Below are 18,734 nucleotides of genomic sequence, written 5' to 3'. Positions count from 1 at the left end.
TAGGTTTGAGGCAACTCTTTATAATAAAAAAAAATCGGCTGCTTCAAGGAATTGAGAGTCCTGGACTTCAATTCTCACTTGATCACCTTTGGCAAATCATTGCTCTCTGAACCTCAATTTCCTTATCTTTGAAATGAGAGAGCTTTCTTAACTTCTTGGCTAAGATCAAGTATAAAATGAGGGAGACTGAACAAGAATTTTAAGCTGCTCTCTAGCTCTAATATGCCATGATTTTATACTGCCTATAAATCTTTGCTGTGGAGTCCACTGCTTCGCATTGAGTGTTTGCTGTATGCTAAGCGCTTGGTGAGTAATTTCTATACATGGTCTAGTAGCTTCATGGGCTCCCAACCGAAAGTTTCTGCATTGATGCTAAAGGAATTGTTAAAAAAAATACATCAACTGTCACTGTCTAGGCCTGCCTGTATGTAGGTGACAGGTCTTGAATGTTCAACTTCTAGAAGAAAAGTTAATATTAAAAATCTCATTAGGAGCTTTTTATGTAGTTGTCTGAGTCCTTTCTGTCTAGTGTGTGTTTGGTGGGTGAGGCTGTCTAGCTGGAGGGTAGCAGAGGAGACCTGGAGAACACATGGATAATCAAGGACTGGCGGCATTATGGTAATTTGCCCACAAGGTAGACCAATTATGGTAGCATTTGTTTATTCCACAAGTGTTTTATTCTCATTTACCACGTGTCAGATATTTTCTAGGAGCTATAAATTCAAACCTGAGAAGTTCCTGCTATAGTCAGACACAGACAGTCAGATGTACATACCGACTTGCATACATAATATATACATGCATTAAAGATATCAGTCTCAGAGGGAGGGTTTTTTGTAAAAAAACACATTGGTAAATAATTTGAAATGTTCAAAGCACATAATTATCCTTTCCTTGCTTCCCATTTTCCATTAGTAAATGTATATTGAGTCATGTATCAGATACATTAAAAAGGACAAAACTAAATTGCATCAAAAAAATACTTCTGAGTACATAAAAATTCAGTAATATACCCTTCCAGAAACATGATCAGATACATGCACACCAGGATACATGTACACATACATGCATGGCTGTGGGTGTAATATTTACTTGTAAGTGTCAGAAAAGAATACTTGAACCGAGAGGATAGAGAAGCCTGGGTTTGTGTCAGTACATATATATGTTTGTGAGTATGTATCAAGGAGATTAGGAAGGAAAGACGAGAAGGAAGGAGAAGAGGAAGAGAAGGAAGGGAAAAAATAATCGGTGGTCTTAGAAGGAACCACAGTAGTCAGTAAATTTTGCCTTAACACCGCCCCCCCCCCCCGCAAACGCACACACACACACACAATCTTTTCTGTATGGCGCTGCAGCTAGATTGTTGGAATTAAGTTGTCCGCCCACCCAAATCTAACAAAATGCAAAAAAGAATAATTTCAGTTCCTAAAAAATATAAAAATACCCACAGACATTAGAAGTGGTACTTAATGTACTCTACCAACTGTGATAAAGAAAACTTGCTAAAAGTCCTTCCAAAGCAGAAAAAATTTTTTTTAAATCTCAGGGAATTTTTTTCCTTTACTGGCCAGAAACTCATTCCAAGAAGTACCAGCCTGTCTCATTTCAAAATGCTTCCTTTGCCAAGGAAGCGGAAGCGGTCATATTCTTTCCCACCAAACTATGGATGAATTATAATTATCCTACCTCTGGTGGGACAGTGAAGCAGCAAACATCTGCTATACTGAATCCAAAACCCCACGAATGAAACTATACCAAACTGTGAATCATACCTGGACGCAGATTAAAGGATTTGTGTTGTGTTTACCTTTTTCTTGATTTTCTTTGCCATTTAAAATATGGATTTTTTAGCTCTGGCTCCATGTTCTATGGGGAAATATATGGGTTCCATTTGTTGACTCCTATGTTAATGTTGAAAAACCTTAGCTTTAAGGCAGATGGATAGTAAAAGTTAATAACAGATTTTCTGTTTAATTTGTTATCACCTCACAGTTATCTTTTTCTTTAAGAGGACGGTACAGTTAAAGAAAATTCAGAAGTGCACAGTCTAAGTAAGGTCCTTTAGTTTTTTTTTCTTCCAATATAGTAAAATTAACAGAGGACTGGAAAATGGTTTTTTAAACTTTACTTATAAAACACGCAAGCTTCAAAACTACTGTTACTTACAAAATTTTGTGTATCATGGTGTTTAAGGTGGTACTAAAGTATTCACCTAAAGTAAGGAAAGGAAATGGAATTTATGCTCTTGAGTTTTAGCTGTGAAAACATATAATACTCCGCTTGATTTAAATTTGGGTGTGTGTCTTTTTATTTTCATCTATCAGAGAGCAGAAAGACAAACTCGAGTTATGGATTCAGCTCAATATGCAGAATTCTGTGAAAGTCGACACTTAAGTTTCTGTAAGTAAGCATTTAACTTGGCTTCATTATATGTTTAAGAGATTATGTGTTACAGATACACTAAAGTACAACACGATCTCTGTTCCTTAGAAATTGGTGAATTTAATACATGTATGCATAGTTATAACTGTTATGGAAACAACCTCTGCATTGTAGGGGAACCCATAAAAGGTTTTAACCCACTCTGCTTTTTTGCAGTTCTAAGTATTAAGAGGTTTTAAAGGATGCTGGTAATACACAAAGAGCCATGTTAATTATTCACGTTACTTTTAGTCAGAAAAATTCCATTTTTCTTAATATTCCCATCTAACTTTCTTTTTCGGTTTCTTAGTCATGTTTGCACTAGTACTGCTGGTTGTGCTTGACCGTAGTGGGCTGTGGTAGCACACTCATGACATTTAAAAGCCCGCAATGTTAATAAATACCGAACTTTCCCTTCGCGCGTGCATACTCATATTGCCACAACAGAATGTGTCAGCAGTCTCTTCTGTCTTCGTCTGTAACCCCCTGCTGTAGGCTGTGTTCCCTGTTAGCCAAGGTCATTAGTCCCCACCTTGTACCTTTGGTAAAACAAGTGCCGCCCCGCCCCTGCACACAGCTCATCAAGAGTACATAAAGGCTTGTGATAAACAGTGGGCCAGACTGTGTAGGAAAAACATCCTTACAGCAACAGTTCAGGGATGACTAAGACTTGCAGGGTAAAGGTCAAAGAGTAAGTGTGATGAAAAGTCCAGTTAAAAAATATGACAAAGTAGCACATGACCCTTGTCTGAGAAATCATAGACACAATGGTGTCTTTAAACAACAAGCTATTATGTGGTCACAATAACAGCGTATTCAATTTGGAAAAAGAAAATGAGAGCTTCATTTATAGATCATAAAGTGCAAATAAATGACACATTTCAAACAGCACCCCATGTAAATGTCAGGAAAATATAGGACAACATGTTTGGGGAGGTTTTTTTTTTCTCCTGACTAAATATACTTTGCAGTCTGACTAACAATTTGGCATCATACATCTGTGAAGCATTAAGTAAATGACACTTCAGATCATGGCAATTTCAGCAAATGAGAGGTTTTTGTATTGTAAATTTTAGGTTTAAAAATGGCATTCAAGTCTTTTATAAGTATAAATCTCCATTTTATAAAGTAACATTCAGTGCTATTGAACTATTTTTTTGAATCATTCTTAATTTACTTAAAGAAACAAGTGCTATTTCACACTAAAACATGTAGTGTCCTGATACCTCTTTTGTTTAAAAATCTGATTTTTCGTAAGTGAGTTTTTTGGTTCATAACAATAATAAACTGTAGTAGATTAAAAATTAATATTTTCCATTTCTGTATAAAATAATTATAGTATAAACAGTATCTTATGCTCAGTTTTTTTTTTCTTTAAAGAAGAGGGACTTGGCATTGAAAAATATTTCTTCATATAGTGCCACAGTACTTCATCATGAAACCTTAGTGGGAGAATCTGTTTTCTGTGCCACAGTACTGTCTTTGGGAATGCTCAGTCCAAGGGGCTCAGCAGTTCCAGAACTAGACTCTTCATGCCTTTGCTGATACATGACCAAGGTACAGGAATTGCGATCCAGCCATTTGTGTCTTTTTAAATATTTAATCATAGTACTCACTAGCTGAGACTGCTGGTGCATTTAAAAATGACCTGTCTATAACTTATAAAGGCTGAGGGTGAGCTTTACAATTAGGACACTGATCCCGTTCACCAGTATTTTGGTTTTATATTTATACAAGTCAGATCATCATTTCCCTTTAAAAGTCTTTTAAAATCTGATATTAATTCACAAAGCTGTAATTTAGTTATAATTTGATAAACCTGTTTCCAGTCTTTTCAACCCCATTGTTTCATGTGTGGTTTTTGTAAACAAATACCTAAATTTTCGTTTTAATCAATCTGAGTATTGTATTGTAATTGATGAGTTTAATTTATATGTATTTAATTACTTATACATTGGGGTTTATATATGCTATCTTATTTTATGTTTTGAATTTACTGTGCTTTTTTATTTGGTTTTCCTCCTTTTATTTGGATTGATGGTCTTTTCTTGATCCATTTTTCACAAACCAGTTTGTGTATTACTTATTCTATTGCTATTATTTTAGTTGCTATCCTTAAATTTTCTAAAGCACATTCCTGGCCTAAAATTTCTTTAAGTTGGTAAGTACAGGCATACCTTGTATTGATCTTTGCTTTATTGTGCTTCATAGATAGTGTGTTTTTTTAACAAGTTGAATGTTTGTGGCAGCCCTGCCCTGTGTCAAGCAAGTCTTATCGGTGCCATTTTTCAAACAAGATTATTTTTAATTAAGCTGTGTACATTTTTTTAGACATAATGTTATTTTACACTTAATAGACTACAGTATACTTTAAACATAGCTTTTTATATGCACTGGAAAACCAAAAATTTCATGTAATGTGTCTTGTTGCAATATATGATTTATTGTGGTGGTCTGGAATCAAACCCACAGTATCTCCAAGGTATACTTGTATCTGAACTTTCCATCTCAGCCTAATTTTGTTTTTCCCAAGCCTCTGAAAGTACTTTAAAGCACTCCTTTTTGTCTTAAAAAAAAAAATGGCTTTACTTTGTCCTCATATTTAACTGATAGTTTAGTTAAGTAGGAAATTGTAGACTAATAGTTATTGGTTAAAACATGATTCCATTGTCTTTTTGCCTCTGTTGTTGGTGAGAAATCTGATGTCTGTTTGTTTTATGGTTTCCCTGTGGGAGAAAAGAAAAGAATGAAGATGTTGCTGCCAGGCCCTACAGTATATGGGGAAATTAACAGGCTGGCAAGCAGCAGCTGATCAGTCTCTCTCTCTCTTTAGTCACTAAGTCGTGTCCGACTCTTGTAACCCCGTAGACTGTAGCCTACCAGGCTCCTCTGTCCATGGGATTCTCCAGGCAAGAATACTGGAGTGGGTTGCCATTTCCTTCTCCAGGGGATCTTCCTGACCCAGGTATCGAACCCGGGTCTCCTGCATTGCCGGCAGATTTTTTACCAACTGAGCTATGACCACCATCCCTATTTATAGCTGATCAATAAATAGGTATAAAAAGAAAGAAAGAAGGAACCCCTACTATAAAAGCTTCCAGGGAGGGAACTTCCCTGGCAGTCCAGTGGTTAAGACTTCACCTTCCAACACAAAGGGTGTGGGTTTGATCCCTGGTCAGGGAGCTGAGATCCCACATGCCTCATAGCCAAAAAAACAAGCATAAAACAAAAGCAGTATTGTAACAAATTCACTAAAGAGTTTAAAAATGGTCCACATCAAAAAAAAAAAAAAAAATCTTAGGGAAAGAAAAAATTCCAGAGAAAACCATGCCCTCTTAGGAAGGCTATTTTTGATTCACCCAAATAACAGTGATTTTGCAGAGAGAGAAGTTGCAGAAGGCTTTCTTCAGAGTACAGTGAGCATCACAGAGGGCCCTGAGGGAAGGGTCAGGACTGGCAGGGCTGGTGAAAAGGGATATGGAAAAAATAATGAAATAACATGGAGGGGTGAGAGGTGAGAATGGAATGACTTTTGCCCCGGTTACTGACGAGAAAGACAAAGTATATGAGAATTAACTAACCTTACATTTCCATATGAAATTATTATATAAAGTTTATTTCCAGCACAGGCTAAAAACCAAGGAGTATCAGAAGGAGGATGATCCTAGGAACTTTTGACCTTTGGTCAAGGTTCTGAATAAATTGATAAATTTATTGATCATTATTATCGATCATTATTATTCTGAATAAGTTGATAAATTTCTAGGATTAATCCTGATACAGTGAGAAAAGGGATGAAGGAAAAGGAACTCATTGAGTCTGATGCCCTCCTCAGATCTGGTAAAAACACACCATCATGACTGGAGGTCTCTATGCATCTTGTGTTGGACCCACTTTTACCCTGGCAGGATCCATCTCTAAAACAGTCCTTCCCATGTGTCAGGGACAGAATTACCTAAGAATCTTCACCTGTTGCAGGAATAGGAGTAACCCAAGCGGTTTGGGAGAAAGAAATGGCACCCCACTCCAGTATTCTTGCCTGGAAAATCCCATGGACAGAGGAGCCTGGTGCACTATACGGTCCATGGGGTCGCAAGAGTCAGATGCAACTTAGTGACACCAAGTAGTCTTATGGGACCTCTGTGCATCTTTTCTGATGTATGGAGCAGTTTGGATCCTGTCCTTTTACTAAAGAACTATCTATCATTTGTTTGTTCTTTCATTCATTCACTCACTCATTTCTTCTAGAAATATTTATGGTGAGTGCACTAATGCCGGGCACTATTCTGGGTGCTAGGATACCACGACACACCCAGGGTCCTCACCTCTGCCTTCTCAGTGTGGAAGAGCTAATGAGGAAGGTGCCCATTCTATTGCGTAGATGCACAGATCTGACCAAGAGCTCTCCTTTCCCTCACTTTTAAAATCAAGTGTTCAGAGCAAAGTCACTGTTCAGTTCAGTCACTCAGTCATATCTGACTCTTTGCGACACCGTGGACTGCAGCACGCCAGGCCTCCCTGTCCATCACCAGCTCCCAAAGTTTACTCAAACTCATGTCCATTGAGTCAGTGATGCTATCCAACCATCTCATCCTCTGTCGTCCCCTTCTCCTCCCGCCTTCTATCTTTCCCAGCATCAGGGTCTTTTCCTTCACCATCATCCATCAGAGGGCAGACAGACTGAAAACCAGAATCACAGAAAACTAACCAATCTAATCACATGGACCACAGCCTTGTCTAACTCAATGAAACTTTGAGCCGTGCTATGTAGGGCCACCCAAGACAGATGGGTCATGGTGGAGAGTTCTGACAAAATGTGGTCCACTGGAGAAGGGAATGGCAAGCCACTTCAGTATTCTTGCCTTGAGAACGCTATGAACAGTATGAAAAGGCAAAAAGATAGGACACCAAAAGATAAACTCCCCAGGTCAGTAGGTGCCCAGTATGCTACTGGAGATCAGTGGAGAAATAATTCCAGAAAGAATATAGAGACAGAGCCAAAGCAAAACAGCACCCAGTTGTGGATGTGACTGGTGATGGAAGCAAGGTCTGATGTTGTAAAGAGCAATACTGCATAGGAACCCAGAATGTCAGGTCCATGAGTCAAGGCAGATTGGAAGTGGTCAAACAGGAGATGGCAAGAGTGAATGTCAACATTCTAGGAATCAGCAAACTAAAATGGACTGGAATGGGTGAATTTAACTCAGATGACCATTATATCTACTATTGTGGGCAAGAATCCCTTAGAAGAAATGGAGTAGCCATCATAGTCAACAAAAGAGTCTGAAATGCAGTACTTGGATGCAATCTCAAAAACAAAAGAATGATCTCTGTTCATTTCTAAGGCAAACCATTCAGTATCATGGTAATCCAAGTCTGTGGCCCAACCAGTTTCCCTGTAACTGTCTGTCAAAGGGAGAAATGAATAAGGTGCATTTTATTGATCTTGCCAAATTGCTGCCTGTTAACTTCAGAAGTATTCCGCAGATGTGAACCAAGTGTTGGTGAGCTATTACAGCTTCCTAGTTAGATGGAATGTTACATGTCAGAGAGCACTGGGAAGATAGGTTCCTTTAGGGAGATAGCTTCAGTGGGGATCACCGTAACTCGGCCACGGCTGACAGCTTTGGATACGTGCTTCAATAGCAGGACTTAATGTCTCCTGTGATTTATTTCACAGAAAACTCTCTGTATGTGAAATCCAGGAGGACTGTATCTATCAGGATCAAAACATCATGCTTGGAGTTACCATTAAGTGTTTCACAGACTTGTAGGACCAGATTAACCAAAAGAATAATCAGTGGATTTTTTAAAGATGATTATGTTATAGATGTGATAAAATCTTGACTATCAATCTTTTCCTCTAGATTACTAGTTAAGTTAGTAATATCTTATTACTATTAATAAGTAACAATATATTAATAATAACTTATTTATTAATTTATAATTATTAATTATAATTTATTTATATAATTTATAGTTTATTAATAATATATTAATAGTAATAGGTGATATCTTATTACTGTGGCCCTATGTCACATTAGACTGCGTAGTGCTGTGGCAGTTTCGAGATACCTAACAGAAGATTCCTTGTGTTTTCAGTACTGGTAGGTATGCAGAGAGATGAGATGCGTGGTGTCGACCCACAAAACTTGTAATGTGGCTTGTGAAATCACGAGCAGACACAGAAGGATCTCTGATAAGTGTTCAGTAAATGATTGGAATGGGGAACGTGTGTCTGTGGCCCTGGGCAAGATTCATATGAATGAAGCCAAGTGATAGGAGAGTATCCCATGCAGGGGTCAACACAAAGAAGATTAATTCAAGCCCAGGTGACATTTTAATTAGGGAATAATATAAAGGAAGGTTGGAATCATTCTGGGTGGTTTTGAGAATCACACTTAAGAATATGGACACATTTTTCATCAGGAAAATGTAAGCACAGACTTAGATCAGGCCAGATATCAGTTTGTTCCATTTAATTCTAAATTCACAACTTCGAGCCTACTCAAGAAACAGACCTATTTTGAAAGGTAGTAAGCTGAGTGCAGAAGAATTGATGCTTTTGAACTGTGGTGTTGGAGAAGACTCTTGAGAGTCCCTTGGACTGCAAGGAGATCCAACCAGTCCATTCTAAAGAAGATCAGCCCTGGGTGTTCTTTGGAAGGAATGATGCTAAAGCTGAAACTCCAGTACTTTGGCCACCTCATGCGAAGTGTTGACTCATTGAAAAAGACTCTGATGCTGGGAGGGATTGGGGGCAGGAGGAGAAGGGGATGACAGAGGATGAGATGGCTGGATGGCATCACTGACTTGATGGACATGAGTTTGAGTGAACTCTGGGAGTTGGTGATGGACAGGGAGGCCTGGCGTGCTGCAATTCACAGGGTCGCAAAGAGTCGGACACGACTGGGCGACTGAACTGAATTGAAAAATACATTTTCGTGTGTTCCTTTTTTCATCACAGGTTCTTTCTTCCAGGATTTTCTTTCCATAAGAATAAAGTTACATCAAGCAAGTGATTCTTCTGACTGTTGTTAGAACAGAATCTATGGTCAGTGATAAGCTATTCTAACACACTGTAAGAAGTGCTAAGCATTCAGTGGTTTAACATACTTTTAGGCAGCAAAGATATGAAAGATGCAAATGTGTAAAGGCATTCTTGGGACTAGAATATATCTAGACACTAATAAGATTTTTTAAAAATTACATTTTATGCACATTGTTTTCAATAGATATATTTTTCACTTTGTGATAGTAATATGCAGTATTAAAACACTTCAAAAACTAAATATTCTCTACTTTTTTTTTAATGACTAGCCAAAAAAGGGTCCAAATTTCGAGACTGGTTGGACTGCGGTAGTATGGAGATAAAGCCCAATGTTATTGCTATGGAAATTTTAGCATATTTAGCATATGAAACTGTGGCACAGGTAAGAACTTGAATCTGTCGTATCAAGCTGCATGTAGCTGCTTTCCCCTTCCACCTGCTGCTCTACCAGGACTGAAAACAGCCATGAGTTCTCTTCTATGATAATCTCAGTATTTGCTGAAATTTAGGCCAATTATGGAGAAGGCAATGGCACCCCGTTCCAGTGCTCTTGCCTGGAAAATCCCATGGACAAAGGAGCCTGGTGGGCTGCAGTCCATGGGGTCGCTAAGTGTCAGACACGACTGAGCGACTTCACTTTCACTTTTCACTTTCATGCATTGGAGAAGGAAATGGCAACCCACTCCCAGTGTTCTTGCCAGGAGAATCCCAGGGACGGGGGAGCCTGGTGGGCTGCCGTCTATGGGGTCGCACAGAGTCGGAAGTGACTTAGCAGCAGCAGCAGCAGGCCAATTATGTTTCTCTGCATCCTCAGCTCCAGTGGGTATTAGGCAAAAGTGACTGTTTCTTGCAACTTTAGCCAAACCAGAAACTATCCTTGCCTAGTTTTCGTCAACACTGAATTCCAAGTACACATCTCTCTTGCTTAGAGATTATTTTTGGACTTTGAAAAATACCTCTCTAGAAATGTACAATCCACTGAGTGCTTCCCAAAACCTGAGTCTGGAATCACTGTCCTCTAGTAGTTTCTCAGAGCCTGGTTCTCAGACTGCAAGCATCCGCTTCACCTTGGTTCTTGTCTAAAATGTAAATTTCTAAGCTACATCCTAGAGCAGCTGTACTGAATTATTATTGACTCTCAGAGCATGGAACCCAGAAATCTGTATTTAAAAATGTTTTCCTGGAGATTATAAACTTTGAGAACCACTCCACTAGGAAGTCAGACTTTATCCTTTGTGTTCATGAGTAGGTCCACTTACCAGCCATGAAAGCATACCTTTATGTCCACAATACAGATGTTTTAGGCAGACCATCTTACTAATAACATTTGGGATATAATTGCTTGTATGTAGTTACCGTTTCAGTCACCTTGGTGACTGTTTCCAGCTCTGTAACTTTCTTATTCTGATCTTCTAGTTGGTGGATCTGGCTCTTCTTGTGAGGCAGGACATGGTAACCAAGGCAGGAGACCCCTTCAGCCATGCCATTTCTGCCACCTTCATTCAGTACCACAACTCTGCTGAGGTGAGTATTAAAAAATCTGGCTTTGACACATCTGTGGGATTTTTTTTTTCCCCTCATGTTTGGTGTTTACATTAGTAGTTCTAAGAAAAAGATTATGTAGGAATATATAGCCTTCAGTCACAGAATCTTAATACATTCAACATTCAAACAAATACCTACTATGTTTCAGGCCCTAACAGTCCACTTAATGCAGTGATTTTATCACCTTCTCTTAGCCTTATTTAGTATTCCTGGCCCTTCAGTGAAAGAGTACCTCTCATTTCCATGGGAGATGAACACTTGGTTTAGTTAACTGAATAACATGGAGAAAAGTTATGTATTTAATTTTTGCTTCAAAGATGAAAGGATTATTTTATTCATGTAATGATAATTCCTGGCATTATTGATGGTTGGACTTTCCAGTTATGGATCCATCTCTAAACATGATCTAAAGAAATACGGCTCCATGTATCCTTTGGGGTTTGATTGATCCAATCATGCAAAAATCAGATCCTTTCTATATTCAGTTTCTGTTGCTGGGATCCCCACCTGTGGGGACTGTGGAGTCTTCTTTCCAACTTTAAGGCTTTGTATAATAAGTGTGTATCATTTTTGGCATAAAAAATAATTCCTGTAAACAGCATGTGCCTAAAAACCATAAATGTAACATCTAGTTAATGAATTTGCAAATAATCTGACTTTTTTTTTACACTAACATAAACATCAGTTTCATATAATTCAACCTAATGACCATAAAGAGGGCAGCAAGGAGGTCTGGTTAACATTCACATGTATAATATGAAGTGAGCCTCAGATCAAGTTAGGTGAAACCTATAACCTGAAAATGGCTACTAAGCCCCTTTGAGAATCCGAAGAAAACTGTAAATCCTTTCTCCATAAATACATTTGCACATTTTGTATACAACTTCAGGGCATTCAGAGACTCTCTGAAACCATTCCATGAATATAAAGGATCTGTGAACCCACTGGACTCCAAGTTTAAGTGTCTCTGCTCTGAGATACTTATGAGATATATAAAGATATATGCCTGTATCTTATTACAAGCCAAAAGTATGACATCTTTTTTATGCCCCTTGTGGAACCAAATTGGCTTAGAACTAAAGTAGGAATTAAAATGTTTATGCCCATTAAAAATCCATTTTTGTCTTGAAAAAGGTTATACATCATTATCAGTGAACATGCTTCAAAAGTCCCTAAAGCACACCCAGTTGATTAAACAGTATTTGTTTTCTTTATGTTACAAACCCAAATTATGATGTCAAAGAACACCCTTTAAACTGTCTTTGGTACGTGTTCACTTTATGAATATGTGTAGAAGTATGCTTTTCATTAACATCAGACAAATTTGTTGTAACATTTCTAATTAAAGAAATTTACAGTGAACATAACAAGCCTAGTTTTCCCATAACATTCAAGGGATTGCTTACGTGGCTAGGAAAACTGTATTTCCACCCCGCACTTTCTTGATTCTCCAGGGTGGCCAAGCTGCCCTGGACAGTGCTCAACAACCACAGCTGCTGCTCCCAGCTACCCAGCAGTTAAGAAAGATGGCTTGTATGTGTTGAACTTCCTGGGCTCTCTGGGAGATGGGAGCAGGAGTGTCAGAAAGCATCCTGGCTAAATATGTTGATACAGGCCTCCAGCATTTCCCTGGCCGGCCAGACACCCCTCCTCCAATATGACTAGTGGTCAAAATGAACATTTGGAGGGACTCGAAGTCTTTCTGCCCTTTATTACCTAACTCAACACACAATGACCACTCTAGGCCAGGAATTCCTGTTCATCAGCATTGCAGGTCAGCAAGCACAATTAAGGGGCTGCTTTAGGGACTTTACCAGGTTAGGAACCAGTGGGGGCTCTGGAGACTAATATGATCTGTATTCAGGGAGACAGAACATTCTGCAAAACAAGCAAAGCGGTAAATGAACAAACAGACAGTTCAAGATTTTATGTACTGATTTCCAAATGAATGTCATAGACAGAAAGTTCAGAGATAAAAGCAGCTCCCTAATTATAATGAAAGAAGACTTCAGAAAAGAAGTTGAGTGTTGAAGAAAAGATAAAACTTTGATGAGATGATAAAAGTGGGGAAAATACTGTAGGCTTTGGAGGCAGCATAAGTGCAGTTGTACAGGGAGGAAAAAACCTGATTAAAATATTCAAGCCAAGGATTCATTGAGAAGGGAAGTAGGAAATTAGAAAATAAAGGCCTTAGACACTTCGGGAAGGAAGAATTGAAAGTTTCTTGGCTAAAGAGTGATGAGTTCAAAAGGGTATTTTAAGAAGATCCAAATGGAGGTGCTATGTACAGTCAATTGAATTGGAAACACAAGGCATGGAATTAATCACATGCATTCTATTTTAATAATTGTCATTCTTGAACACTAGCCATATAAAGAAGTGAGCTAGTTAAACTTAGGTTTCTCAGATTATCAAGGTTAATATTAATTTGAATTAATTTTCCAGAGTTTTTTTTTCAAACACATGGTTTATATTCTGGAAGTAATGATCTCTAAGAATTACCTTGTTTTTCCTAAGAGCAACTCATGCCACATTAGCTTTATTCCTTCTTGTTTGATGTTTCTAGGCAAGCAGATCAAAGAAATATTCTTGAAAACAGTATCTGAATTTCAGCAAAATGTTTTACAAAGTTTAGCATAATTTTTTAAATAGGTCAGTAGATAGCATAGTTATTACAGTTGATAGGATCGGGAAAATATAGATTTATAATACCATATATGAAAAAGACTTATTTGCCTATAAGTTTCTTATAATGATAAATAATAAATATTGTGACGGTACTGAAAAGGAAACATCACAATATCTTTTGTTTTGTTTCAGTGTCTAGGCACCATCTGAGAGGATGGACATTGACAAAGTGGAGGCCATCTAAAGGAGAGTAATAGGGGTGGGAGGAGGACCCCGAAGGCACGTCTCATAATAAGTGGTAGAAGGGACTTAAGGTGCTTGACCTGTAGAAGAGAAGAGGCTGTGAGATAGACAGTCTTCAAATATTTGAAGGACCTCCACCAGGGAGAGAGAACAGACTTGCAGGCATAGTCAAAGAAAGCAGGTAGATGTGAGGGATGTTCTGAAGGAAGGAAGAGACTAGGTGTTGGAGGAGCTAGGGATAAAGCTGCAGTGACCCTAAAGCACTGAGTGTGAGTTATTTCACCCTGAAGTGAAGGCCGGTCACCATGATACAGAGAATGTCTGAAAGGCATCCTGTTCGGGGGGGAAAGTTTAGAACTTCCTTTTGAGTGCTTTTGAAATACTGACAAAACTTCTCAGTAAAAATATCTATCTGACTGAATCAGCAGATATTTTGGAAGCTGTATCTGAGGAATCCTAGTTTTTATCTGAATGATCAGACAGATTAGAAATTAATATATTTAGACCCTTAGGGGCAAGATGATGGCATCATTTCTGTGGACTGGATAATAATAAATGGGGTTTTTATATTTGTAACTTTCAAATATTACTGAATTAATGAACTATCTAAATAAAATGTTAGTAGAAGTTCTGGTTGCCTAATTTCAGAGCCACATGTCTTTGAACAGGGGTCTTGCATGAAGCCCTATCCAGAGTCTCCTGAGAACACACCTCCTCCTACACCAACAGCTCCATCAGCAGGCTCACAGCACTCGGGGAAGACCACATCAGGATCCCTAGGGAATGGGAGTGCTGGACAAGACTCGGCTAAGACCAAGCAAAGGAAAAGAAAAAAGGTTAATATATTCTTCTATTTCTTTTTCTTTCTTTTTGGTGCAAAGAAAAGAGATCTTGGGGCTTCCCTGGTAGCTCAGCTGGTAGAGAATCAGCCTGCAATGTAGGATATCCTGGTTCAATTCCTAGATTGAGAAGATCACCTAGAGAAGGGATAGACTACCCACTCCAGTGGAGTGGAGCTTCCCTGGATGGCTCAGATGGTAAAGAATCCACCTGCAATGTGAGTGACTTGAGTTTGATCCCTGGGTCAGGAAATCCCCGAGGGCATGGCAATCCACTCCATTATTCTCGCCTAGAGAATCCGCATGGACAGAGGAGCCTGGCAGGCTACAGTCCTTGGGGTCACAAAGAGACAGACGTGACTCAGCACAGCACAGGGAGAGCTTACTGAGTTCACAGGGACGGAACATGTGTTCTGTTTTTCTCATTAATCAGATTTTAGAAACAGCCAATTTACAGCAAGATATTGATGTTTTCTAATACTTTATTATAAAAATTTTCAAACATACAAAAAAGTTAAAAGAATTGTAGAGTGAATACCATATATCTATCATCTGATTCTGCAATTAAAATTTTACTATGTTTAATATATTTACTATATTTACATTTACTTTATATGTATATCTGATTATTCTTTTATCCATCCACCAGTTCTTTTTTTTTTTGATACATTAAAAGGTAAGCAGCAGGCATCAGTATAATTTGTGCCAGAACACATAATTTTGTATAATGTATACATTATAAAGAAGTTTATAATGTATACATTATACTTTTTTAAAAAAGGTAAAGTTTATATACAGTGTACCACTCAATTCTTAAGTATACCATTTGCTGAGTTTTGACAGATATATAAATACATTGTTTTCTGATACCCTCTCAAGATTACAAAAAACATTACTATCAGTTCCAAAAATTCTTTCACACCTCTTCCAGGCAATCCCGTCACCATCCCCAGAAAAGCAAACACAGTTCTGACTTTTTAGTTTTCTCTCTTCTGGAGCCTCATACAAAGAGAATATAATATGTATACTCTTTTGTGTGAAATTTCTTTCACTCAGGGTATTTTTAAAGTTTATGTTTTTAAGTACAAGTGTAATTTATTCTTCTTTATTGATGAGTAAGTTGCTTGTATATCAGTTTACTCATTCTCATTTTGATAGTTAGGCTATGTCCAGTTTGGAGGGTATTATGAATAAACCTGTTATGAACATTATAGTACAAATCTTTATGGACAAATGCTTTCATTTTTCATAGGTAAATGAAATGAAATTACTAGCTAGAAATGAAATTATTGGATCATAGAGTAGCTATGTGCTCAGTTTTTAAAGAAACTACAAGAACTTTTTTCCCAAATGATTATATCATTTTATCCAAAGCTACAGTAATCACAACAGAATGGTATTGGCCCAAAAACAGAAATATAGGTCAATGGAACAAGATAGAAAGCCCAGAGATAAACCCACGTGCCTATGCTTAACTAATCTATGACAAAGGAGGCAAAAGTATATAATACAATGGGGAAAAGACAGTCTCTTTAATAAGTGATGTTGGGGAAACTGGAAAGCTATGTGTAAAAGCATGAAATTAGAACACTCTCTAACACTATACACAAAAACTCAAAATGGATTAAAGAACTAAATGTAAGACAAGATATATAAAATTCTTAGGGGGAAACACTAGGTAGAACGCTGCCTGATATAAACAAGATCTATTTTGATCTACCTCATAGGGTAATGAAAATCAAAATAAACAAATGGGACCCACTTAAACATAAAAGCTTTTGCACAACGAAGGAAACCATGAACAAAATGAAAAGACAGCCCACAGAATGGAAGAAAATATTAGAGCCACTGCTTTTAATCACATGTCAGAAGATTTTGTAGCTTTTTTGTGTGTTTGTAATGTTCTATTTTTCTTTGGATGTTTTCCAAATCATATCTTTATTTTTGATTTTAAGCAGTTTGACCATGATATCCATAGATATGGTTTTCTTTTGCATTTTTTCTGTTTAGAATCCTCTGAGCCTCTTGAAAATTGAATACTTTTAAATTGAGGGGGGAATTATCAGCTATTATTTCTTATTATTTCTATTATCTGCCTCATGTTCTCTCTTCTCCCCTTCCGAGATTCCAGGTATATTTTCGTTAGTTACTTTGATATTGTTCAACGTGTGCCCGAAGCTCTGTTGAATTTCCTTTTCAATCTTTTCTTCCTGTTCTTCAGGTTGAATAACTTCTGTTGATCTTCCCTTATGTTCCAAACTCTATCTACTGTCCGTTCAGTCTTAACACTCATCCATTAATGTCTTGTTTCTGATATTTTGTTTTACAGTTTTATAATTTCCTTTTGATTTCTTTTTATAGTTTATTGTTATTTTTTAACTTCTTTTATTTCATAATAGCTGTTTTAAAACTCTCATATGATAAATTAACTATCTGGATTATTTTGATCTCCATTGAGTATAAGTCACACTTTCTTGTGTTGTTGCATGTCTAGTAATTTTAAATTATATGCTGGACATTGTGAGTAATATATTGTAGAGATTTCAGGTTCTGTAGTATTCCTATGAGAAGAGGTGGTGTTGGTGGTATGTTCATATGTATGTTAAGCAGACTGTTTACTCTTCTAGATGGAACTCTATAAACTTCAAACTCAAATGCCTCTTCAGCAGCTAGACGCTCTCTTCCTTTATTTAGTTTTACCTTGGTTTCTTGGATTCAGTCCCACGAAGGAATAGCTTAGAAGTTAGTCAAAGATTTGGGTAAAATTTATACACTGAATATTTGTCTTCCTTTCTTTGATTCTGTCCTTTTTTGGGATTTTCTTTTTCTCTTTACACCTACTGTGGTTGCCCTGAACTCTGAGCTACAGTTCTTCATGCTTCTAAGGCCCCGTGACCCTGTACTGACTAGGGCCTACCCTTAGGCTAAAACAGAAAAACAGAAAACCAACCCACAGCCATTCCCTCCTCCTATATATAGTACTCGCCCTTTCAGTTTTTGTCCGGGTGAGATCACTCTTTTGCTTTCAGGTACTTGTTTTTTATAATTTGTCCAAAATGTATACTTTTCTCTACACGTTGGTTGGCACAAGAGAAACTGTTTGCCACTACTAGTAGTGGAGCTGTGCCAAGATATCATCTTATAACTGATGGTGAGCACATTTAAATTTCATCCTCGTATCTGGATTCCCCCTTCTATTTTCAAAGTGACAGAGCTCAGTGCTTCTTTATTAAGGGAAACTCCGAACAATAAAGAACTTCTGTATTGTAAAGTAGTTCTAAAGAATTTTGGCTATAGTGCTTTCCAACTCATTCAGTAACTAAAACTAGAGTGTAAAATATTACTTAAGGACCTCCTCAGTGGATTTGCTTTACAAACTACGTAGAAATTTATAATTAACGTGGTAATTATGCATATGTAAAGTAATTTATTTATTTTTATTTACTTATTCGCATCTTCTACATTCAGGAAACTGAAAGTGTTAGTTGCTTGGTTGTATCCAACTCTTTGAGACTGCGTGGACTATAGCCCGCCAGGCTTCTCTGTCCATGGAATTCTCCAGGCAAGAATACTAGAGTGGGTTACCATTTCTTACTCCATATTCAAGCTCTTGCTATATTTTGATTTTTTACTCACTGGAAACCTCAGCTGTGATGGTACTGAAAGCCAAGGAACTTGATGTATAATCATATCTTAATACTGTCATTTTAATCTTGGGAGTGTCCCTTATCTTCACTGTATCACCTATAATGTGGGGAGTTGGGAAAGTTTAGAATAGATAATATCTTGTGTTTTTTCCAAATTTTATAATATATGAATCTTTGAATTTGGTGATTCTTTATTATCTTCTTTTCAAATACCTTTTCTAGTTAATTTCTTTAGTTTAAAAAAAAATCACTTCCTACTTACATAGAATGACAGATTACACAACATCTCAGTTAAATTTTGGAATGAGAAAATTAACTGTATTTAACTGTATTATACTATAGCCTTTAGCCAAGGAGTGG

General features: G+C 37.4%; 1 protein-coding gene across 5 annotated transcripts in view; it reads left to right on the top strand.

The window, feature by feature from the left end:
- SUPT3H (SPT3 homolog, SAGA and STAGA complex component) overlaps positions 1-18,734 on the top strand; it is a 414,047-nt gene that overhangs the window by 300,798 nt on the left and 94,515 nt on the right. For all 5 annotated transcript variants that reach the window (XM_027524850.1, XM_027524851.1, XM_027524852.1 and 2 more), the window contains 4 exons: positions 2,325-2,400; positions 9,742-9,854; positions 10,889-10,996; positions 14,557-14,724. In XM_027524850.1, coding sequence (XP_027380651.1) covers positions 2,325-2,400; positions 9,742-9,854; positions 10,889-10,996; positions 14,557-14,724 — 465 coding nt within the window. The remainder of the gene's footprint in view (positions 1-2,324; positions 2,401-9,741; positions 9,855-10,888; positions 10,997-14,556; positions 14,725-18,734) is intronic.

This window comes from Bos indicus x Bos taurus, chromosome 23 (assembly GCF_003369695.1).
Source record: "Bos indicus x Bos taurus breed Angus x Brahman F1 hybrid chromosome 23, Bos_hybrid_MaternalHap_v2.0, whole genome shotgun sequence".
Taxonomy (NCBI): domain Eukaryota; kingdom Metazoa; phylum Chordata; class Mammalia; order Artiodactyla; family Bovidae; genus Bos; species Bos indicus x Bos taurus.
Note: the sequence above shows the minus strand (reverse complement) of the source record. Positions and strands in the feature narration are given on the sequence as shown.